Source organism: Mobula birostris, chromosome 23, assembly GCF_030028105.1.
Source record: "Mobula birostris isolate sMobBir1 chromosome 23, sMobBir1.hap1, whole genome shotgun sequence".
Lineage (NCBI taxonomy): Eukaryota > Metazoa > Chordata > Chondrichthyes > Myliobatiformes > Myliobatidae > Mobula > Mobula birostris.
This window is the reverse complement of record NC_092392.1, coordinates 39,683,930-39,707,660: the sequence shown is the minus strand read 5'-3', so window position 1 is coordinate 39,707,660 and position 23,731 is coordinate 39,683,930. Positions and strand designations below refer to the sequence as shown.

Sequence of the window (23,731 nt, the reverse complement as noted above, 5' to 3'; positions counted from 1 at the left end):
TTTTAAGGTGCTTGGAAGTAGGTACAGAGGCGATGTCGGGGTAAGTTTTTTTATGCAGAGAGTGGTGAGTGCGTGGAATGGGCTGCTGGTGATGGTGATGGTGGTGGAGGTGGATATGATAAGAGACTCCTGGATAGCTACATGGAGCTTCGAAAAATACAGGGCTATGGTTAACCCTAGGTAACTTCTAAAGTAAGTATGTGTTCGGCACAGCATTGTGGGTCGAAGGGCCTGTATTGTGCTGTAGGTTTTCTATGTTTCTAACCACTTCCCTACACTATATTCTATCTGCCACTTTTTTGACCACTCGCCTTATCAATCTAAACCCTTCTGCAGATTCCCTTCTTCTTCAACACTACCTGCCCTTCCACTTGTCTTCATATCAACTGTAAACTTGGCCACAAAGCCATCAATTCCATCATCTAAATATTGTGAAAAGAAGCTGTCCCTACCCCCAACCCCTGTGGCGCATTACTAGCCACTGTCCGCCAATCAGAAAAGGTGTGCTTTAATCCCACTCTCTGCCTACTGCCAGTTAGCCAATCTTCTATCCATGCTAGTATCTTTCCTGTAAATCCATGGGTCTTGTTAAGCAGCCTTATATGTGGCACTTTGCAAAGGCCTTCTGAAAATCCAAGTAAACAACATCCACTGACTCTCCTTTGTCCATCCTGCTTGTTATTTCCTCAAAGAATTTCAACAGATTTGTCAAACAAAATTTCTCTTTAAGGAAACCATGCTGACTTTGGCCTATTTTATCATGTGTCTCCATGTACCCTGAAATCTCATCCTTAATAATGGACTCCCAACATCTTCCCAACCACCAAAGTCAGGATATTTGACCTATAATTTCCATTCTTTTTCCTCACTCCTGTCTTAGGAAGTGCAGTGACTTTTGCAATTTTCCAGTTCTCTGAAACTTTTCCAGAATCTAGTGATTCTTGAAAGATCACTATTAATGCCTCCACAATCTCTTCAACTAGCCATTCTCCATTCATCACTCCCTGGAAGTGATGTATTATCACCTTTCTTTCTTATCCGATTCCTGCACTGGTAACTTTGTGTCTCCACTTATCAACTTTCTTGATGTTTCCACCATTGCCCTCCACCCGAACCCTCCCCTCCCCCCCCCCCACAAACTGGCTCCAGCTGCACCCTTATATTTATTTTTCCCTTGTCTGCTTCCAATTACCTCTCACCTGCCTGTCTCCCAACTCCAACCCTCTCCTCCCTATCTGGCCATGGCCCCTTCTCATCATCGGTCCACATTCCACCTCTGCTCTTTATCCTGGCTGTCTTCCCTCTCCACTCTTAGTTCTGATGCTGCATCTTCACTCCAAAACGTCAACACTTACACATTTCTTGATAAGTTGTCCCTTTGCTCTGCGCATTGCTGGTTCATCGTACACACCCTTTGGCCCAACACTCCTTCAGGGCAGCCTGTCTTCACCGCTTCAGGTGCGCCTGAGCGGACCCTGCAATTTCTAACAAAGATTGAAACATGGATTGAAACAGTGTGAACAGTCAAGGGCAGCTATGGGGTCAAGGTATTTTATATATCAAAATAAATTTCATTCATAATTTTAAAAAAAGACTCCATTAAATAGACAATTTGTACCTGGCCTTCTACGTTCATGTTGTTGCATTCAGTCCATCCTGTATCTTTCCCTTGTCAGTTCACACTAGATGGACGTGTAAGAATGGCCAAGAACGGGACAGGAACGGACTCCACTGAATGGTCGTATGACTATATGAATGCAAGTGCAGACTGCAAAGAAATGGAAAAGGATGAACAGCTTTAACATTACAGGTTAAATTGAATAGAACGGCAGAGGCAGATACAGACTGCATTAAATAGAACAGTGTGAATGGACGAGGGGTGCATTGAATGGAACAATGTTAATGTAGGTGGGCAGGTATTGACTGTATTAAGTAGAACCGTGCGATTGGCCAAGAGAAATGGGGAAGGGCAGGTATCTGCCACGGGCAGGGCAGACTCTCGAATCACGCAGTTCTTGGAAGCTCCTTGCTCTGATTGGTGTCGGCTCGGCCTCTGGGCGGTGTGCCTTATCGGGAGGTGCTTTGCCGGGACGTGCAGCAGCTGACCAGGGAGAAGAGATCCCGGGACATGCGCCGGTGGTATCATGAAGAAGTTCGGCGTTACCTTGGTCCGTCAGTAAGTAGCGGGGGCTGGGTGGTGCGCCTGGCCTTGGGAGCACCAAGGCGGCTGCTGAAGCTGTTGCCGGGTCTCGGAATGTCTGTGCGGCTTTGCCGCAACTCTCCTGCGGCCTGGAGAGTTGGATCAGCCGCCCTCCTCTCAGTGGTGACTCCCTCCCGACCGAGTTCTCCTCCGGCTCTGGGCACCGAAGGCTTCTTAACAGACAGCAGCTCGGGTCTCCATGATGTCACCGGACAGAACTTGTTATTCAGGCTTCATCCAAATTTCACGGCCGTTAATCGTGCCGTGAGGTTTGTCCTTACGATCGAGGAAGATCGTATTAGCAAACAAGATTAAATATCGCAGGGGTGGATATAGGCTTTTGATCATTCGGGTAGACTGCACTTCCTTTGTGTGCGCCTCAATACTGGAGCCAGGCCCAGTAGAAATTCTCATCATCGGAGCAAATACGAGTGAAATGGAGGAACAGGTAGAATGAAATGGTGTCCTTACAGGAAGCAGAGGGAGAGAGACTGAGATAGCTGTAGGTTTGAAATGGATGTACCCCCTGAGATGAAGCCAGAAAGGGAAGGGGACGATGAGATGGGCCTTTCGGGGATCAAGGTGAGAGCAGGGTAGAAATCGGCAGCGTTCTGAGTGGAAGGAGTGGCAGCAATACAGGTTTTGATGAGCTGGAGAAAGAGTCGGGGGAGGAGGCACAGACGGGTATTTGGGATCTATGCAAGTTGCATTAATTACACCCTTGACCATTAGAAAGTAGGTAGAGTTCAAGGAGAAAGTTCAGTCCAAGAAGATGCAGCTGGTCGAGTCATTGCCTAACTGTGCTAGTAGAGGTCAGAGTCCAAACCTAACATCAAGTGCTGTTGTGGAGTTCAGAATCAGGTTTATTATCACCAGTATGGGTGGTGAAATTTGTTAACATCAATGCAATGCATGATAATATATAAAGAAAAAAATAAATAACCAAGTAAGCCAATTAAAGTATATATGTATATTGAATAGAGTAAAAATAGTGCAAAACAGAAATCGTAGATATTTTTTAAAAGTGTAGTGTTCATGGGTTCAATGTCCATTTAGGAATCGGATGGCAGAGGGGAAGAAACTTCCTGAATCACTTGAGTGTGTGCCTTCAGGCTTCTGTACCACCTTCATGACAGTAACAATGAGAAGAGGACATGCCCTGGGTGATGGGGGTCCTTAATAATGGACATTGGCTTCTAAAGCACTGCTTTTTGAACATGCCTTGGATACTGTGGAGGCTGGTACCCAAGCTGGAGCTGACTAATTTTATAACTTTCTGTAGTTTCTTTCGGTCTGTGCTGTATTGCCCTCTGCCTCCCCCATACCAGTGAGATGCTGCCTGTTGGAATGCTCTTTACACCTTTAGAAGTTTTTGAGTGCTTTAGTTGACAAACCAAATCTCTTCAAACTCTTAATGAAATATAGCTGCTGTTTTGTTGCCTTCATAGTTTCATCAATATGTTGGGGCCAGGTTAGATCTTCAAGAGATCTTGACACTCTGGATTTGAAATTCCTCATTTTCTCCACTGCTGATCCCTCTATGAGGATTGGTTCATGTTCCCACATCTTACCCTTCCTGAAGTCCACAATCAGCTCTTTGGTCTTGCTGATGTTGAGTGCAATGTTGTTGCTGCGACACCACTCCACGAACTGGTATACCTCGCTCCCGTATGCCTTTTTGTCACCATCTGAAATTCTGCCAACAATGGTTGTGTTATTGGCAAATTTATAATTGGTACATGAGCTAACCTAGCCACATAGTCATGGGTATAGATGAAATAGAGCAGTGGGCTAAGCACACACCCCGAGGTGCGCCAGTGTTGATCGTCAGTGAGGAGGAGATGTTATCACCAACCAGTTTGTGTGTTCACCCTGTGATTGCATGGGTTTCCCCCAGGTGCTCCAATTTCTTCCCACAGTTGATCAGTGTAAGTGGGCAGTTGATAATCAGTTTGGAGTTCGTGGGCCAAAAGGCTAATTTCTGAGCTTTATCTTTCTATAACTAACAAATTATAGGCAGGGGAGTAAGTGTGTTGTTGGAGCAGAACTGCTTGAGTCTTCCTCCAAGGAAAAGGTGAAAGACCTTTAGACCAGCTTGGTGTGGTGTGGCTTTATTATACCATTGATTGTAAAGTTCAGACAGATGGGATAGGGGAATTAGAAAATGTCCAAGTTACAGGAAGCATTAGGAAAAGGAAAGGATCAGGGAATAAAGGATGAAGTGAAAATAGAGAGAAATTATTTAACTTGGGCAAGAACAGGCTGAAACAATGAATTTGATTGGCTTGTGGATCTTGAGAAGAGGGTAGAAAGGGTTTGTGCAGAGCTGGAGTGTTATAAGAGTAGAAGCTGCTGGAAGGAGGTCTCTTGAGGAAATGGGAGCCATGACTGTCATGGAGACAATGGCTTGATGCTCACTGAGTGCCATGTTAGTGTAACATTTAGCATGACACTGTTACAGCTTGGGGTGTCTAGAGTTCAATTCCAACATCGTCTGTAAGGAGACTACGTCCTCCCTGTGAATGTCTGGATTTTCTCCGGTTTCCTCCCACAGTCCAAAGGCATGCTGGTTAATAGGTTAATTGGTCATTGTAAATTATCCTGTGATTAGGCTGGCATTCAGTCGGGAGTTGCCTGGCGGTGTGGCTCGAAGAGCCAGAAGGGCTTATTCCGCGCTGTGTCTGTAAATAAAAATGAATAAAATAAGAATATATCATAGTGCCGAGAATGAGAGTGTGTCTGAGAACAATGACTACTGATTTAGTGTTACTAGAGTATATTTCCTCCTCCTGTTATTTCTGTTGATATTTTACCGTAATAGTGTTACGTAAGCTGCTGAAAAACGTACCACTCTAACAAATCTGCATGAACTGCAGTTCTTCTGTTATTGTTCTTGTGCTCTTACAGTAGTAATACCATTTGTTTAGTTCAGGGGTTCCCAAGCATTTTTATGCCATGGAAAAATACCATTAATCAAGGGATCCGTGGTCCCCAAGTTGGGAGCCCCCTGGTTTAGAAATACATTTGTTGGTAGATATTTGAAACACTTCAATTGAGTAGTGTGAAATTTTACTTTTTACTAATATTATTGATACAAATGTTCTATTTTAGTGGTGAAACAAGATACAATAAAGCAAGACTCCTTCAAGGTGAGCCCTAACATTAAGAAATATTACATATTTAATCTCAAGCTTCCGCCTCTTTGTTTGTCCTTCTGCTTACCTTCTCAGCTTGGTGTTGGTGAAAACCTATTCTGTTAGTTCATCCCAGTCTGCTCCTCCATTGCACAGTAATAGTTTTAATATTTTGTACTTAAAGGGTTAATGCATGCATCACAGATGCCTTTAATGTGATGGGCTACATAGTCTGTTTTTAAGTTTATTACTTATTCAGAGTCATTTACATGTACATCAAAACATACAGTGAAATGTGTTATTTACATTAACAGCCAACACAAAACTGATGGTGCACTGGAGGCAAATGTTGCCACACATCCTGGCGCAAATGTCACATACCCACCATGTTCACAGAACAGCAGCAACAAAACAAACCCCTTATCTCCAGGACAGGTTGTCTCCTGGCCTCCAGCCTCCAATAAGTACATTTGCAGTTAGTTTGGGAGCCATTTAACAAAATCCTACAGAGGAGGATTGGCACCATTTAATCCATCAACTCCAATATGGTGTTTACCTTCAGTCCTGGATTAGAAAATTCCTGAAGTCTGTAAGGGTATGTGTTCAAAATAAATTTATTATGGAAGTACATATATGTCACCATATACATTCATTTTCATTTTCCTGTGGGCATGCTCAATAAATCCATAACAGAATCACTGAAAGACCATACCAACTTGGGTATTTAGCCAGTGTGCAAAAGACGACAAACTGCAAATACAAAAACAAAGAAATAATAATAATAGAAAATAGGCTATAAATATCAAGAACATGAGATGAAGAGTGCTTGAAAGTGAGTCCATAGGTTGTGGGAACATTTCAATGATGGAGCAAGTGAATTTGAGTGAAGTTAACCCCTTTGGTTCAAGAGCCTGATGGTTGAGGGGTAATAAGTGTTCCTGAACCTGGTGACTCCTGTACCTCCTTCCTCAAGGTAGTAGCAAGAAGAGAGCATGTGCTTGGTGGTGGGGTCCTTGATGATGGATGCTGCTTTCCTGCAACAACTCTTGGTGTAGATGTGCACAATGGTGGGGAGGGCTTTACCTGTGATGGACTGGGGCATATCCACTACTTTTTGTAGGACATTCCATTCAAGGGCATTGGTGCTCCATGTCTGGCTATGATGCAGCCTGAAAATATACACTCCACTACACATCTCTAGGAGTTTGTTAGGCTGAATCTCCTCAAACTCCTAAGGAAGTAGAGGCGCTGCCCTGCTCTCTTCGTAATTGCACTTGCATGGTAGGCCCAGGACAGGTCCTCCGAAATGATAACACAGAGGAGTTTTCAGTTGCTGACCCTCTTTACTTCTGATCCTCCAATGAAGACTGGCTCAGGGACTTCTGGTTTCCTCCTGATGTCAATAATCAGCTCCTTGGTCTTGTTGACAGTGAGTAAGAGGTTGTTGTGGCACCATTCAGCCAGATTTTCAGTCTCCCTCCTATATGCTGATTCATCATCGCCTTTGATTCGGCCTACAACAGTGGTGTCGTCAGCAAACTTGAATATGGCATTGGAGCTGTGCTTAGCCAAACAGTATAAAGTGAGTAGAGCAGGGGGCTAAGTACATTGCCTTGTGGTGTACAAATGCTGATAGAGATTAAGGAGTAGCTGTTGTTGCCAATCTGAACTGACTAGGGTCTGCAGGTGAGGAAATTGAGAATCCAATTGCATAAGCAGGTATCGAGGCTAAGAGCTTGAAACTTGTGGATTAGTTTTGAGGGGACGATGGTATTGAATGCCGAGTTGTAGTCAATAAAGAGTATTATTATGTCTGCATCTTTGCTGTCCAGGTGTTCCAGGGTTGAGTGAAGAGCCAGTGAGATGGCATCTGCTGTAGACCTGTTGCTCCAATAGTTAAATTGGAGTGGATCCAAGTAGCTTCTCATTCAGGAGTTGATACATTTCATCACTGTGAATGGAAATAATTGAGGCAGATTACTACATTCTTAAGGCACCGATGTGAGCGAAGTCTGCTTGAATCTCAGACTGCCGATGTGAGAGGTTAATGATCTCCATTACACTCCAGCCAGTTGATCAGCACAAATCTTTAGCACTAGGCCAGGTACCCTGTCTGGGCAGGATATTTTTTGTGGGTTCCCCCTTGCGGGCTGCTCACACATTGGCCTCGGAGACTGAAATCACAGGATCATTGGGGGTTGTGGGAGTTCATGATGGTTTCTCCATTTAACAGTCAAAGCGAGCACAGAAGAGATTGAGCTCATCTGGAATCAAAGCCCTGTTATCGCCTATGTTGCTTGATTTTATTTTATAAGAGAGGATAGCATTCAAGGCCTGCCTCAACTGTTGAGCATCCTTCATTGATTCAGGTTTAGTCTGGAATGGCCACTTCGACTGTAAGGTGGCTTTCCAGAGAACGTACCTGGGCCTCTTGTAAGTTTCGTGGTCTCCGGACTTGAGTGCCGCTGGCCTGGCCCTCAGCAGATTGCAAATTTTATGGTTCATCCAGGGCTTATAGTTAGGGAAGACTCTGAATAATTTTGTGGGACATACTTGTCTATAACTGTTTAAAGTCTGTGACAACTCTGGTACATACATTCAGATTCACAGATGAGACCGTGAACACAGCCCAGTCCTCCGACTCGAAGTAATCTTGTAGCCGCTCCTTTGCCTCCGGCGACCGCCTCTTTATTGTCCTAATTTCTGGAGCCCTGCTCTTTAGGCTCTGCCTGAATGCAGGTAGGAGAATGTTTTAAGAATATTGGAAATTGCATGGAGTTCCCTTCCCATCACCACGTCCATACCTCTTTCCCACAACCACCTTCTTCATAGAATCATAGAAATATACAGCTCTTTCAGCCCATGTCACTCTTGATATTGTCTCTACTAATCCATTTGTCTGAATTAGGCCAAGTCCCTTTACACCTTTCTTATCCAAGAACTTGTCCAATTGGCTTTTAAAATTTGTAATAGTATCTAGAATTCTATGCTATTTGACTAATGAACCTAAAAACCCTTAATGCACAAATTTGGCACTCAGTCAGAAGAATTGTCTTCCTTAATTAAAGTATAAAGCTGTGGTAAAGAGGAGTGTTTCAGACAGCTGGGTCAAGCAACACCACGACTATAGAGTAGTGCAGAATTCCTCCTGTTTACGTTTTTAAATTCACTACTGCGAAGCCTCTTCCGTGATGCCTACACTGAAGAAGTTTAAATCTTCTCTTCGGGAGTTCAGTGAAACCATCTCTCACTGCTCGCCATCTGTAATTTCTTCGGCTCTTCAACTTTTATCTCCCCCTCCCCCTCCCACTTTCAAATCTCTCACTAGCTCTTCCTTCATTTAGTCCTGACGAGGGGTCTCGGCTTGAAACGACTGCACCTCTTCCTAGAGATGCTGCCTGGCCTGCTGCGTTCACCAGCAACTTTGATGTGTGTTGTCTACAGAGTAGTGTACTTTCAACTCCACCCAAGCAAATTGCTAACCTGCTGATATCAGAAGTTACCACATAATCTTCTACCAACTAAAAACATTGTGAATAGTTCTTCATTCTTGTGGTCTTACATGAGATTGTCAGCGAAAAAGCTAACAAAATGTTGGTAATTGAGAGGAGCACACACAAAATCACTGTTGCTGTTCATTATAACCTTATCAGTTTTTAAATTGTGTCATGCTCACCTATTTACTTGCTAACATTTCTATTTATCTATTCATGGTTTGTAGACATTGTCAGCAAAGCCAGCATTTATTGACTATCCCTCACTATTCTCAACAGCAGTGATAAGCCAGTCTGTTGAGTCCTTGTCATTCATGTGAACTCTCCAAGTGAATCTGTTCAGGAATGGCTGCAGTTCGATGCTGTGCCAGCAAAGGGATAGCAATGCGTTTTTCAGTGGGGGATCGCCTGTGACTTGGGAGGATTGCTGTTACTCAGTGCTGCCTTATTCGTCTGTTAAATCTGGAGAGAGCAGTGCTTTCGTGAGTGCTGCGGTATATCTTGTAAACAGTACTTGTTCCAACAGTGGAGTTCTGGTGATAGATGGGGCACGAGTCAAGTGGGAAACTTGTCCAATTTGTTGTGTTTAATTGAACTTTTTTTCTGCAGAATGCCCCACCTTTGTTCTGCTTTTAAAGGCATAATATCTCCAGTTGCAAGAAAAAAAGTTTGTGGGACCTTTGCAAATACCTGGATTTCTGCATTAATTACTCATAAAATGTGGTCTGATCTTCATCTAAGTCACAATAATAGACAAACACAATCTGCGAGGGGTGATTGATAAGTTTGTGGCCTAAGGTAGAGGGAGTTCATTTTAGAAAACCTAGCACATTTATTTTTCAACATAATCCCCTCCTGCATTTATACACTTAGTCCAGTGGTTGTGGAGCATACGGATCTTGGACCTCCAGAAAGTGCCCACAGCAGGGGTGATTGATAAGTTTGTGGCCTAAGGTAGAAGGAGATGAGTTACTAACTTCAGACTTTCTGCATAATCACTCAAAGAGCTGAACTGCATGTGCATGTAACAAGAGCTGTATAACTCATCTCCTACCCTATTTCTAAAATTGACTTCTATCTTAGGCCACGAACTTATCAATCACCCCTCGTACTTAAACTAATAACACACAAACAATTATATTTCTTGCCAATACTGGGTACACCATTTAAACAATCACAGTCTAGTTTCAAAAAAGTATGTGAACCTCTGGGGTAATGCTTTCTACAAAAACTATTTGGAGTCAGGTGTTAGAATCAATGAGATGAGATTGGAAGTGTAGGGTATAAATGCCCTTCCCTATTTTTCTTAAAAAAAGAAGCCTGCTCTTCTCAAGAAAGATCTGTTTGTATGCACCATTCCTCAATCAAAACAACTTTCACAGGGCCTTGAAGGAAGAATTGTAGAGATGTATGAAGCTGGAAAAGGCTACAAATGCATTTCTAAAGACCTGAGTCCACAGTCAGAGAAATTGTCTACAAATGGAGAAAATTCAGTATAGTTGCTACTCTCCTTAGGAATGGGCAACCTGCAAAGATCACACCAACAGCACCATGTACAATGCTAAAGGAGGTGAAAAAGAACCCAAAGGTTCAAAAAGACCTGTAGGAATCTCTAAAATTTGCTAAAGTCTCTTTTCATGTGTCTACTATAAGAAAAACCTAGAACAAGAATGGTGTTCACGGAAGGACACCACTGCTTTCCAAAACAAACATTGCTGCACATCCCAAGTTTGCAAAAGACCACCTGAATGCTCCACAACACCTCTGGGACAATGTTCAGTAGACAGATGACACAAAAGTTAAACTTCCTGGCGGAAATGCACACCACTGTGCTTGGAGGAAAAAGGGCACTGCACAACAACACCAAAACACCAAACGTGTGAAGCATGGTGCAAGGAGCATCATGGTTTGGGACTGCTTTGGGGCCTTATGGCCTGGACAGTTTGCCATCAGTGAGGGAACAATGAATGGAGACATTTTACGGGAGAATGTCAGGAAAGTGGTCCATTGCTTGAATGAAGTTTAATAGAAGTTGGATGATGCAACAAGACAATGATCTGAAACACGAGTAAATCAACAACAGAATGGTTTAAAAAGAACATTTGTATTTTGGAATGGCCAAGTCGGGAGTCCAGACCTAAACCCAATTGAGGTGCTGTGGTATGACCTGAAAAGGGCTGTTCATGCAAGGTATCCCAGAAGTATTGATGAACTGAAACTGTTTTGTATGGAGGAATGGTCTAAAATTCCTCCTCACAGTCATGCAAGTCTGATCAGCAGCTACAGGAAACGTTTGGTGGAGGTTATTGCTGCAAAAGTTTCTATTAGTTATTAAATACAAGGGTTCACATACTTTTTCCAGCCTGGACTGAATGATTAAACAATGTGTTCAATAAAGATATGAAAAGTACAATTGTTTGTGTATTAGTTTAGGCAGATTGTGATTGTCTATTATTGTGACTTAGATGACGATCAGACTGCATTTTATGAGTAATTCAGAAAACCAGATAATTGCAAAGGGTTTGCAAACTTTTTCTTGCAACTGTATGTTAGGGGTCCAGTTTGATTTTGTGGTTGCAATGGTGGAATTGTCACTATAGTTGGCCGTGGTGTATACAGTGATGGTCATCATGGCATAAGTAAAAGCATTATAGTTAGATTCTCTTTCATACTGTCAGTACATTAGTTGATTACTGTACATTGCCCCTGATGTGGGTGTGTATAGCATCTGGGGGAAATTGATGGGAATGTCAGGAGAATAATTGCACAAAAAATTGGAGGATGGGATGACTCTGTACAAGCCAATGTGAACTTGATTGGCTATATGGTCTCATGCTGTGTTGTAAGGAAAGAATGAAATGTGGAAGTTGTGGTATTTGGCATAGATCTCTTCACTTTCTGAGGAAATATAAATGGAATTGAAAGCTGAATAAGTATCAAAAATATCTCAACTTATGACCTTATGGAGTTTATCAGTGAAGCATTTGGAAGTAGCTGGGCCTTAAACACTGCTTAGAAGATAAATTCCACCTTTGTCTTGAACTGATGTCATTGGCATCCAGTAACCAAAACATCTTCCTTTGTTCTAATTAAAAATATTAAGATTTCCAAAACTCATGTTGGATTTTTACAAGAAGAGGCTTAATACATTTTTTTCTTAGTGGGGAATAATAGGTTTCTCCTGAGATGGGGATTAAACAGTTTGTCTATAACAGAAAGAATGTGCTAGCTTGACCAAACACTTATTTTATTGTCTGTTATAATTCCGAATACTTTAGAGATATGCATCATAAACAACATCGACAAAAATTAATGTTTTTCCATCTGTACATCCCTTATCAGGACAAGGAGTGGATGAACCACTGTCCCAGGTTGGCTTCAAGCAGGCTGAGGCTGCAGGCAAGTTTCTCAGCAACATCAAATTCACTCATGTGTTCTCAAGTGATTTACAACGTGCTAAGCAGGTGGGTTCAATTTTTATTTTACTGGTTTTGCTTAGTGAAAATTTTGTTTCAGTTGTGTTTAGTAATCATGTGTCTAAATTTATGGCAGAAAGTTTGCTGTTCTAGGTATCTTGTTAATTAGGGAATGTTGAAATGTTAAAAGTTAAAATTGCTGTTAATGCACATGGGCCTTTCAGCATCTGAAATGAGTAAAGGACGAGTTAAAGTTTTACTGTACGATCTTTTCCAAGATTTAATGACATGAAATTGCCTTGCTTGTTTCAGATGCTGATGTAATTCTCCATTTGCTGGAGACTGAAATTACACTAAAGTATACTTGCTTCTGGCTGGAAGTTCGCTATGGAACTTGTGGTGATGTTATCTAGTGGATCTGCTTGTCTTTTATTGGGCTTTGACAAGCTGGTGATGAGGTGCCAGGACCTCTGGAGTTGCTCTTAAATCCATTGCCAGCACACTGACATACCTAGCTGAAGGCGTGGATGCAATTAGCATTTGATCTTTTAGCTAGAATAAGCAGCACATCCCATTAATTTGAAGCATGTTACTTACCTTCATTAAGAAGATGTGTGTTTTTTTTTTATTTTTATGTTTTTAACATTTCTGGTAGTTTATGAAGTATTTTTATGTTAGTTTAAAGATCTTAAAGATTAGCTTTATTTGTCACAAGTACATTGAAATATACAGTGAAATGTGTTTTTTGTGTGAACAACCAACACAATCCAGGGATGTGCTGGGGGCAGCCCACAAGTGTTGCCATGCATGCCCACGGATTACTAATCCTAACACATACAAACTTGGACTGTGGGAGGAAAGCAGAGCACCTGGAGGAAACCCACACGGTTACATGGAGAACGTACAATATCCTTACAGACAGCCGTGGGAATGGATAGCTGACACTGTAAAGTGTTGTGCTAACCGGTATCTACTGCACCATCACTATGTTTTGTAAGAATTGTTGTGCAATTATAAACATAAAATCAAAATTATTAATCCTATAGAATGCATGGTATCATAGTTGCAGGTGGCAGAATGGGGATACGTCCGCCAAAGGAGGTGTAAGGCGCTCCTTCTTTCTGCTAGCCTGCAGATCATCCTTGGATCAGGTGTAGCACCTGCTTAGCCCCCATCCCAGATGGTGGATGGTTGTATGAGCAGCTGGTGCATATCACAAGTCCTGGTTATGTGACCACAGCAGGCAGATAATCTCTGAAAAGTATTAATGATGGCTGGGGTCATCGGTCTTGTAAAGACACTGCCCAGAAGAAGACGATGACAAACCACTTCTGTAGAAGAAAAAATTGCCAACAACAATCATGGTCATGGATAAGGCCATGATCGCCCACATCAGTAAGACACAGCACATGATGATGATGATGATGATGTTATCATAGTGAAAATGCATAAGTTGATCTTTCATAATTTGGAAGGTTTGTACATAAACTTGACTACCAGCCATTGACAAAAGTGCCAGCCAGTAAACCCTACCCATCCCTGCACCCTGACCCCCCCCCCCAATGTATATAAGTGGGATGGAGTAGAAACTTGACAAGGCAGGATGATTATTGAAGTCAGAGGTAATTAGATAAATCTATTGAAAATCTAAAACATCCCGATCCTACGTCATCTCTGCAAGGCTGACTTCAGACAGCATAGTGGCCCCATTATTGTCAACTGTGTCCTCATAGAATTTTTTACCGCAAAGAAAGAAAATGTTAACTCAGTGCAGATGCTCCCAGGGGCAGTCCTGTTTGTTCTATTTATCTGCCCCTTCCTCAAAGCCCTGCAAGTTATTCTTTCGAGGGTCCGTATCCAAAACCCGTTTGAAGGTACCAACAGACCAATAATTTAGAGCTGTTTTATCTTTGAATGTAAACCAATTTGCAATATTAATTCGTTGCATATTTGGTGCTTATAAAATGCTTAATCTGTGTTTCAGACTGCATCTGCTATTATATTAAAGAACAGTTATGGATCTAAACTTGAAATAACCTGTGATACAAGGCTTCGAGAAAGAGTAAGTACCAGAAGAATTCAAGGGTGCATTTTGAAGGGATCATAGATGAACTTGAAGAAAAACATTGAGTTTTTAAAGCTTTGTGAGTTCTGGTATTGAAGGTTTCATTTTGTCAGGACACATCACTGCAGGTTTCTTACTTACCTTTATCTATAGTTCTCTTCAATGTAATTTCTTGATATTGTATCAATTGTAAAAATGCTGCCATGTACAGTATTGTGCAAAAGTCATAGCGCATATATACTGTATATAGCAAGGGTTCCTAAGACATTTGCACAACACCCTATTTGTCAATGTGGTGCAGAGAGCAAATTTGTAAATCTGACAGGAGCAAAGAATGTTGGGACTGGTGAGAGTGGGGAGCTACAGGAGGGGTGTGGGACAGGTGGCAGAGAAGGAATGTCAGGGGCGGGGGTGGTGTGAGTGCAGACACACACCAGCACTGAGACAACAAGTAAGGTCATTTAATTCCAGACAATTGGTCTTTTGATCATTACAGACTGTCTCTTATGGTTCCTGCTTCCCTCACTCTCTCTTCCCCTTTTCCCAACCATGATTTCTCTTTCCTGGCCCTTTCGCCCTCTCAGTCCACAATAGAGACCTATATCAGAATCGGGTTTATCATCATTCGCATGTATCATGAAATTTGTTTCTTTTTGCGGCAGCAGTACAGTGCAATACATAATTGCAGTACTGTGCAGAAGGTTAGGCACCCTAGCTATATACAGTTGCAAGAAAAAGTTTATGAACCCTTTGCAATTAGGTTTTCTTCATGAATCATAAAATGTGGTCTGATCTTCATTTAAGTCACAATAATTGACAAACAGAATTTACCTAAACTAATAACACACAAACAATTGTACTTTTCATGTCTTTATTGAACACATTGTTTAATCATTCACAGTCCAGGCTGGAAAAAGTATGTGAACTCTTGTACTTAATAACTGATAGAGCCTTCTTGAGCAGCAATAACCTCCATCAAACATTTCCTGTAGATGCTGATCAGATTTGCACAGCATTTCAATTGGGTTAAGGTCTAACTCTGACTTGGCCGTTCCAAAACACGAATTTTCTTCTTTTTAAAATATTCTGCTGTTGACTTACTCTTATGTTTCAGATCATTGTCTTGTATCATCCAACTTCTATTAAGCTTCAGGTAACAGACTGTTACCCTGATATACTCCTGTAAAATGTCATGATACAATTTTGAATTTATTGTTCCCTCATGATTGCAAGCTGTCCAGGCTCTGAGGCAGCAAAGCAGCCCCAAACTATGATGCTCTTTTCACCATTCACAGTTGAGGTGAGGTCTTGGTGTTGGTGTGCAGTGCCCTTTTTTCCTCCAAACATAGCGGTGTGCATTTCTGCCAGAAAGTTCAACTTTTCTCTCATCTGTCCACAGAACATTGTCTCAGAAGCGTTGTGGAACATTCGGGTGGTCTTTTTCAAATTTGAGATGTGCAGCAATGTTTGTTTTGGAGAGCAGTGGTTTCCTCTGGTGCCCTTCCGTAAACACCATTCTTGTTCTGAGTTTTTCTTATAGTGGGCATATGAACAGAGACTTCAGCAAGTTTTAGAGATTCCTGCAGTCCTTTGCTGTTACCCTCGGGTTCTTTCTCACCTCCTTTGGCATTACACGTTCTGTTGTGGTGTGATCTTTGTAGGATACCCGCTCCTAAGGAGAGTATCAACAGTACTGAATTCCGTCCATTTGGAGCCAGCTTCTCTTACTGTGGACTGATGAACATTCAGGTCTTTAGAAATGCTTTTGTAGCCTTTTCCAGCTTCATGCATCTCTGCAATTCTTCTCTTCAGGCCCTCTAAAAGTTGTTTTGATCGAGGCATGGTGCATAAAAACAGCTCTTTCTTGAGAAGAGCAGGCACTGTCAGTAACCTGACTTCATGGGTCTTTTTTTTTATAGTGCAGGGCACCTCTACAACCCACTACTCAAATCTCATCTCATTGATTGAAGCACCTGACTCCAAATAACATTTGTAGAAGGCATTACCCTAGTGTTTAACCTACATTTTTGAACCTAGACTGTGATTGTTTATATGCTGTACTCAACAGTGATGAGAAGTACAATTGTTTGTGTGGTATTAGTATAGGCAGATTGTGTTTGTCTGTTATTGTGACTTAGATGAAGATCAGACCACATTTTTGATTGAGTAATGCAGAAAACTAGTTCACAAATGGGTTCACTAACTTTTTTTTTGCAACTGTATATGTGGCTAAGACATTTGCACAGTACTATATCACTTGGTATTAAAATACCTCTATTGTGTTGTGGAAAGGGGGAAAATAAATTATGAAATAAAAGCTGGGCGTACCAGCAGCCTACGGAGTATCTGTAGTGAGAAGAACAGAGTTAACATTTAGGTTGGGGCTGAACTGAAATAGTTGGGGATTTAAACATTTTTAAATAATTGCAGAATGAAGGGAAAAGACAAGGAAAGTAGAGACCCGAATTTCTGTAACAAGTGCAGGACAAAAGTGATTAAACGCCAAAAAGAGTGATAGCATAAGAGACAGAGAAATGGGGATTGGACAAGGAATAGAATAAAAGTTGCTCAAAGTTTAATGGCAACACTGGTACATTAACGCCACCTAATGTCAAAAATGGGAACAGTGGTAATGGCCTGAAGTTAATGAAATCCAGCTTTTAAGTGCACAGCAAAGGATGAAGTGCCGTTTTTAGAGTAACACACACAAAATGCTGGTGGAACGCAGCATCTATAGGAAGAAGTACAGCTGACATTTTGGGTCGAGACCCTCCTGTTTGCATTTTTAGAGCTTCATAGGCACAGTGTACAAAGGCAGACAGATAAGAAATTAAAATGGTAAATATCAAAAACTTTTGGAAGCAATTTGTTACATGGGCTCTAATGTATAGGAAATGTCTTAATTTGAAACATCACTTTTCCAGCACATATATAACGAGGGAAACATAATCATTTATATGTGGAATTCTAAAACCTTTTGAGCAGCTATCTCTAGAGAAGTTTCTTTACGAAAAGTGTTCACAGAACCTGTTTGAAAAGGAAGGGTGCTTGGTAGGAACGCCTAAAGACACAAAAATCAGATTTCAGGGCTTTTTGTAGGTTGTCCTATCCCTCCACTCCTGCTGTACAAGAAGGCTGTCATATTTGGCTACCAAAGACTTAACAACTATTAACTTTGAGAATGGTAAGAACTTATAATATGAAGTCAGTGAGACAGATTCATCTAGGCAAATATAAAATAATACAGTACGTGTATATAGGAATTAAGAGGAATGCATGCTGACTTACTTGGAAGAGACTTGAATCATAAAATCAAAAAAGGATTTATGCTGAGGAACAAAAACAGGTGGGAGGTGTTAAACAGGTAAGTACAGAATAGGTAACTTAATGGACTCACAGAACACTACAGCACAGAAACAGGCCCTTCAGCCCATCTAGTCTGTGCCAAACTGCTACTAGCCTAGTCACATCAACTTGCACCTGGACCATTACCCTCCCACCCATGTACTTATCCAAACTTCTCTTAAAATGTTGCAGTCAAACCCACATCCACCACTTCCGCTGGCAGCTCATTTCACACCCACATCACCCTCTAAATGAAGAAATTCCCCGTTTCCCTTAAATATTTCACCTATCACCCTTAAACTATGACTGCTAGTTCTAGCCTTTGTACATATTTACCTGCCTGTATTTACCTTCTCTATACCCCTCATAATTTTGTATATCTCTGTCAAATCTCCCCTCATTCTTCTATGCTCTAGAGAATAAAAATTGTGACCTATTCATTCTTTCCCTATAACTGAAGTCCCCAAGTTCAAGTAATATCCTTCGTGCATTTTCTCTATACTGTTAAAATCTTATTAATCTTTCCTGTAGGTAGGTGACCAGAATTGCACTTAATACTCCTAATTTTGCCTCATCAACATCTTGTATAACTTCAATATAACATCCTAATCCTGTACTCAATGCTCTGATTTATGAAGGCCAATGTGCCAAAAACTCTTTACAACCCTATTTACTTGTGGTGCCACTTCCAAAAAATTATGGATCTGTATTCCTAGATCTTTGTTCTTCTGCACTCTTCAAGGACCTAAAGTTCAGTGTTTATGTCCTTCCTTGGTTTGTCTTCCCAAAATGCACCACCTCTCACTTGTCTGCATTAAATTCCATCTGCCATTTTGCAGTCCTTTTTTTTCAACTGGTCCAGAACCCACTAAAAGTTTTGATAGCCTTCCTCGCTTTCCACTATGCCCCCAATCTTAGTGTCGTCCACAAATTTGCTGATCCAGTTTACCACATTATCATCCAAATCATTAACATAGATGACAAATGACAATAGACCCAGCATCAATTCCTGTGGCACATCCGTAGTCGCAGGCCTACATTCGGAGAGGCAATGTCTACTACCACTCTCTGGCTTATCTTGCACAGCAAATGTTGAAACCAGTTTATTACTTCATCCTGAGCGCTAATTGATTAAACCTTCTAGACCAGGGTTTCTCAACCTGGGGTCCATGGACCCCACAGTTCATAGTAGGTGTTTAGGCTGTAAAGAAGGTTGGGAATGCTTCTTCTAAACCATACTCTCATGCAGAACTTTGTCAATGGCCATGTAGACAATGTCTACAACTTTTCCTTCATCGACTTTCCTGATGATTTCCTTAAAGTCGATAAGATTGGTTTATGTTTTTCATACGAGAGTTTGTGTTTTTGTAGAATAATATCTAATGAATCAAATGAGGCTGGTCTCAGTTGATCCTAACATGTAATCTTTTAAGCTATTGGGGTTTTGCAATTTTCCACCTAGATACTTGCACTTTCATGGCTGTTCTATATCCTCCACTTTCTGTTAACTTGGTCAGTGCCAAACATCTACAATATTCACCTGCTTTCTCTATGCTCACTAACCTACTTGAGTTTCCTATTCAGCAGCATTTTTGATTTACAACTCTCATCTTTAAGTTAATATCGCTCCATGTCTGTACTATTTCCTGTGTTTTATAACTTCCTTCATCTCTACAAAACTCTTGAAAACCTATGTTTTTCTTAAATCTGATCTCTTTTGCATTTCCAGTGTCCTTTGCATCAACTAACCTCGTCTAAGGTCTATTCTCTGCAATTCTGTTCTCCCTGTTTCCAATCCACACTTTGATTTTAAAACTTGTGGGAAGGAATCCTATAAAGGCTTCTTTCTCTTAAGTTGATATTTAGAAAATTAATGGTACGATTTTAATTTTATAATTGCTAACATTGAGTATATAATATACTGGAACATTTCAAGTTTCCATATGTATTTTTCTTGCATAATTTTATCTGCAGTAATATCTCTAAGCTGCGAAAATAGTTTTTGATGTTTGATCTCCCCTAAACCAGTGTTGCACTTGTAGGCAGTTAGTTAATTAAAGGGACATGAGCAAAATTCTAAAACTAATTTAGATATGGAGGGAGAGGTCTTTCAATTGGATCTAAATCACATGAAATGATATTATAAGGGTAATGTTGAAATAAGGGACTGTCAGCTGATGCACAATAAAATGATTCATCTGTTGCATGGTATTAAATTACAACTGCCAATATTTTTGACAATGATTGATCAAAGTAGGAAAACATCACAATGGAAAGATGTACAAACTTTGCACAGTGTATATTGAATTTTATAAGTTATTTTAAATCATATTATTTTTGAAGTACTTATTCGGTGAGCTAATAATTTTCTTAAAATCCATTGCATATGTTTGCCGATATTCAATACTACTTTGAGCATTAAACAAATAATGTTTCCAGTTTGATCTGGCCATTTTGGTTAGATGCTTCTCACGAGCTGTCTCCAGCTAATGGGCAGTTTTAATGCTTCGGGTATTTCCAGTAGTTAAGGAAGTAATTCCTTTGTTCATCTACCATTAAAACAGTTTTTTTTGGCCACATCACAACAAGCTGATGGTGTGTGGAATTGCACGGAATCTATACAGATTTCACTGTAGAAAAGCACAGGGTATTTGAAAGCTTATTTATTAGTTAAACTCTCTTTTGCATAAAGAATATAATTATCTCAAATCAGGAGTGTCGGGGGTGAGGAATAAATGAAGTGGATCATGTAGACCCAACTTTAGACTACAATACTCTTATCTTTTTCCTTGTACAACAGCTCAGCTCATTATAATTTGGGGGGAAAATTGAGCTACTGTGGGGTACAGCATTGATTTTGTCTCAAAGCAGGAATTGCCAAGCAACTTCTCTATTGATGGGAGGAAGTTGCAGAATAACATGTTTCGTATTCCTTTTTGTGCAAATCAAGGAGGAAAAGTTGTCAAAGAAATGAAGAGTTTACGTATACAAGTGAAATAAGGGAATTTTAAATGTCTTCTTGAATACAAAGTTAGAATAATAAATAATAACCCCTTTTTTTTGTTAATAGAGGTATGGGATTGTTGAAGGAAAGCCCCTGAGTGAACTCAGGGCAATGGCAAAGGCTGCAGGAGAGAAGTGTCCTTTTTTCACCCCACCAGGGGCTGAGACTGTAGCTGAAGTAAGTCATTTAGAGTCGCAACTCTGTCTAGAAACATAGCTTGTCTCATTTATATTCAGATAAAGACTTCAACGAATTTGTACAGTGAATGTTATTTATTATTAAATAGTTAAGCTATAATTGATCGTTTTTTTTTATCCGTCCCCCATCAGATTAGTAGAGAAGTGATTCTCAACTTTGAATCAGAAGGCATGGCTCAGTTTCAATTCTGAAATTAAGTGCACAATCCAGATTGGAACTGAACTTTCTGAGGTTTCCTGTTTCAGTTGGTGAAGCTTGAAGAAATGGCATTTTTAAGTCTGAGGATCTCTCTACCCTTGCAAGTAGATGTGTAAAAATTGATGGGATTTTTCAAAGCTTTTACAGTTTTATTTTATTCCTCAATCAACAACACTTAAAAAGATCATTCAGTCTTTATCTCAATGGTATTTATGAAACCTTGCAATATGCAAATTGGTTTCCTTATTTACTTACAATATTGTAAATAATACCCTCAATGTTCTTTGGGTGTACAGGACTTTGGGAAATCTTTAGTTGTGAAAATCATTTACAAATTCAAGTTCTATCTTTTTTAAGGCTATATGCTTTAGGCTGGAATTCGATTTTATAAAATGTGTGCAACAAATTTGGACCCCACAGAAAAATTGCAGGTCACTGAAAGCTCTTGGATGCCTCGTGCTTTGTTCACGAGAAGATTGTGCGGTTGCCTGGCCATGCTGAAGTAGGTTTAAAATGTTCTGGTTAGATTGTGGTTGTTAGTCGGACTGGATCAATGAGAATTGAATAATGACTGGATAAAACTTTTGATTTTCTTTTTGTTGTGGATAACAGAATGCCATCAGCTTTCTTCAAGCTTCTTCAACTCGCGTTCAAAATTGTTGTCTCTAATAAAACAGTGAGCATTCCAGTAATAGAATATATGTGGTTTGTCCAGTGAATATTAATTCTGAGTTCACTAAATGGAAGATGGTCTACAATTATGTCATTTTTCCATTAGATTATCTGATAGAAATATATAAATGCCATTTTCTCAAATTGACAAATAAAGTAATTGTCCTAACCATGTACTAAATAATGGATATCCACACTGCTGGTGTATTGTTGAAATTTAAATTAATATTGGCCTCTAAACATTAATTAGGCTGAAGTCTATTTTAAGCTAACAACCAAGGATTCTTAAACAGTAGTATGCTGTTGCATATGTTGGAAGTCTGTGCCCCATCACCACAATTACTATTATGTTTTGTCTTGGGTTTTGATGATGCTGCTATTACGTATGCAAGAACAACAGAGTAGGATTAAACCTTTTTACTGAGTTCTGTTAGCCACAGTACACACTGAGCAACTTGCAGTATGGGAGCTATGAACTCGGCCCACCTAGTTGAAAAATATGCGTATTCGAAAGCCCGTGCCAAAAGAGAGTGCCCTCCTGTATATTTAATCAGCCGCATATGCAGTTGCTACATTCTTACAGTCAATCAGATACAGTTCAGCTGTGATGGTGAGAAAGTTGTGCGTCAATTATGGGAATATATTGTACATACAACACTGTATAACAAGACTCTAATTGCTTTACAGGTTCAAGCTCGGGCAGAAGAGTTTTTAAATTATTTATGTCAGCTTCCTATGGAGAATACAGACAAAGGTTATGGTACACCAGATCAGTTTGATGCAGTTGCTGATTATTCAGGAGATTTGCATGTTCCACTAAAAAATCCGTGCTGTGTGCACACCAGTTCTGATGTAAATAATGACAATTCTGGTAGTCCAGTGGATCTAATGGCTAATATACTTATAGTCAGTCATGGTGGATTTATTCGACAGTGGGTTAATTATTTTGTAGAGGATCTGAAATGTCTTTTACCACAATCCTTTGATGGATTTAAGGCATTTTCTGTCTGTCCAAATACAGCAGTAAGCAGTTTTATAGTTACTTTTAATCAGGTAGTTAGCCCTTCTCCTCAGATAATGTGTAACTATCTATACAAATGTAGCCATATTGATGATATTTCTCCTTAAAGCCAAAGAAATAATTCGTTCTTGTTGATGATGCATTACAAAAATTTATGCTGGTATCATTGCTAAAATCAGGTTACAATTAAAATATTTTTTTTCAATTTACCTATGCTTCAGAAGTTTGCACTCCAGAGAATTACATAGTCCTGAGAACTTAATTATTTTTGGAAAACTACTGCTTGTGTTTACTTTTGTGCAGTAAATGATTATCCATGGTTACTGTGGTGTTATAATTTAGCACTCATTATCTGTATTTTTTTATTGAAAGCTGAGGGAAGAATGCTACAATGTGTTGATTGAAGACTATAGTTACTGATTTATCCTGAGATACCTTGAAACCTTTATAAACAAGAACATAATATGATTTGGTAATCTGGCCTTCTTTTTCTTAATACCATAAAGCTTATTTGTACCTTCAAAGTTATCACTACTGATCAGAGAAACCAGAAGGTGTGCTACTTTAAATTATTAACCCTATTAGAAAACAATATTTAAGGCATTCATTTATACATGAAAGTTTGATTGAAGTGATATTTATAAAGAAATAACACTTAAATTATTGCTATTATGTATATTGTGTGAAGTGAAAATAAAGGAGACATGTTACACAACTTGATTTGGTCTTCTGTTACTTAGGAGTTTCTAAATCATGCTGTTAATAATTTATTGGTGCATCTTGGACCACTGGCCCATTGGGATATGAATTTGCGATCTGTTGGGTATTCCATTCCCCACTTGAGTTTCCCAAATCTTGGCTGTTTTACTCTGTAATGATAGGGACTATGCTTTTTCTTTACAAATGAGGAAAAATAAGAAAAAGGTTAGGGTCAATAAACAATCTGCTGGGGGAGCTCAGATGGTCGAACAGCATCTGTGAAAG

The 23,731-nt window shown here is 40.1% G+C and overlaps 1 protein-coding gene across 1 annotated transcript; it reads left to right on the top strand.

Moving 5' to 3' along the window:
* Nucleotides 1–1,961: 1,961 nt before the first annotated feature.
* Nucleotides 1,962–23,462, top strand: LOC140186764 (fructose-2,6-bisphosphatase TIGAR-like). The gene is made up of 6 exons (XM_072241298.1): nt 1,962–2,176; nt 5,312–5,349; nt 12,171–12,292; nt 14,229–14,306; nt 20,725–20,835; nt 22,414–23,462. Exons 1-6 carry the CDS (start codon nt 2,145–2,147, stop codon nt 22,852–22,854), a joined length of 822 nt encoding a protein of 273 aa, XP_072097399.1. The 5' UTR covers nt 1,962–2,144; the 3' UTR covers nt 22,855–23,462.
* The last annotated feature ends 269 nt before the right edge of the window (nt 23,463–23,731 follow it).

Bases quoted from the DNA above. Each gene is read 5' to 3' on its own strand.
- LOC140186764 (XM_072241298.1), top strand. From the start codon at position 2,145: ATGAAGAAGTTCGGCGTTACCTTGGTCCGTCA. The intron at 12,293-14,228 runs GTGGGTTCAATT...TCTGTGTTTCAG, and splicing joins ATTTACAACGTGCTAAGCAG to ACTGCATCTGCTATTATATT. The intron at 20,836-22,413 runs GTAAGTCATTTA...ATTGCTTTACAG, and splicing joins GGGCTGAGACTGTAGCTGAA to GTTCAAGCTCGGGCAGAAGA.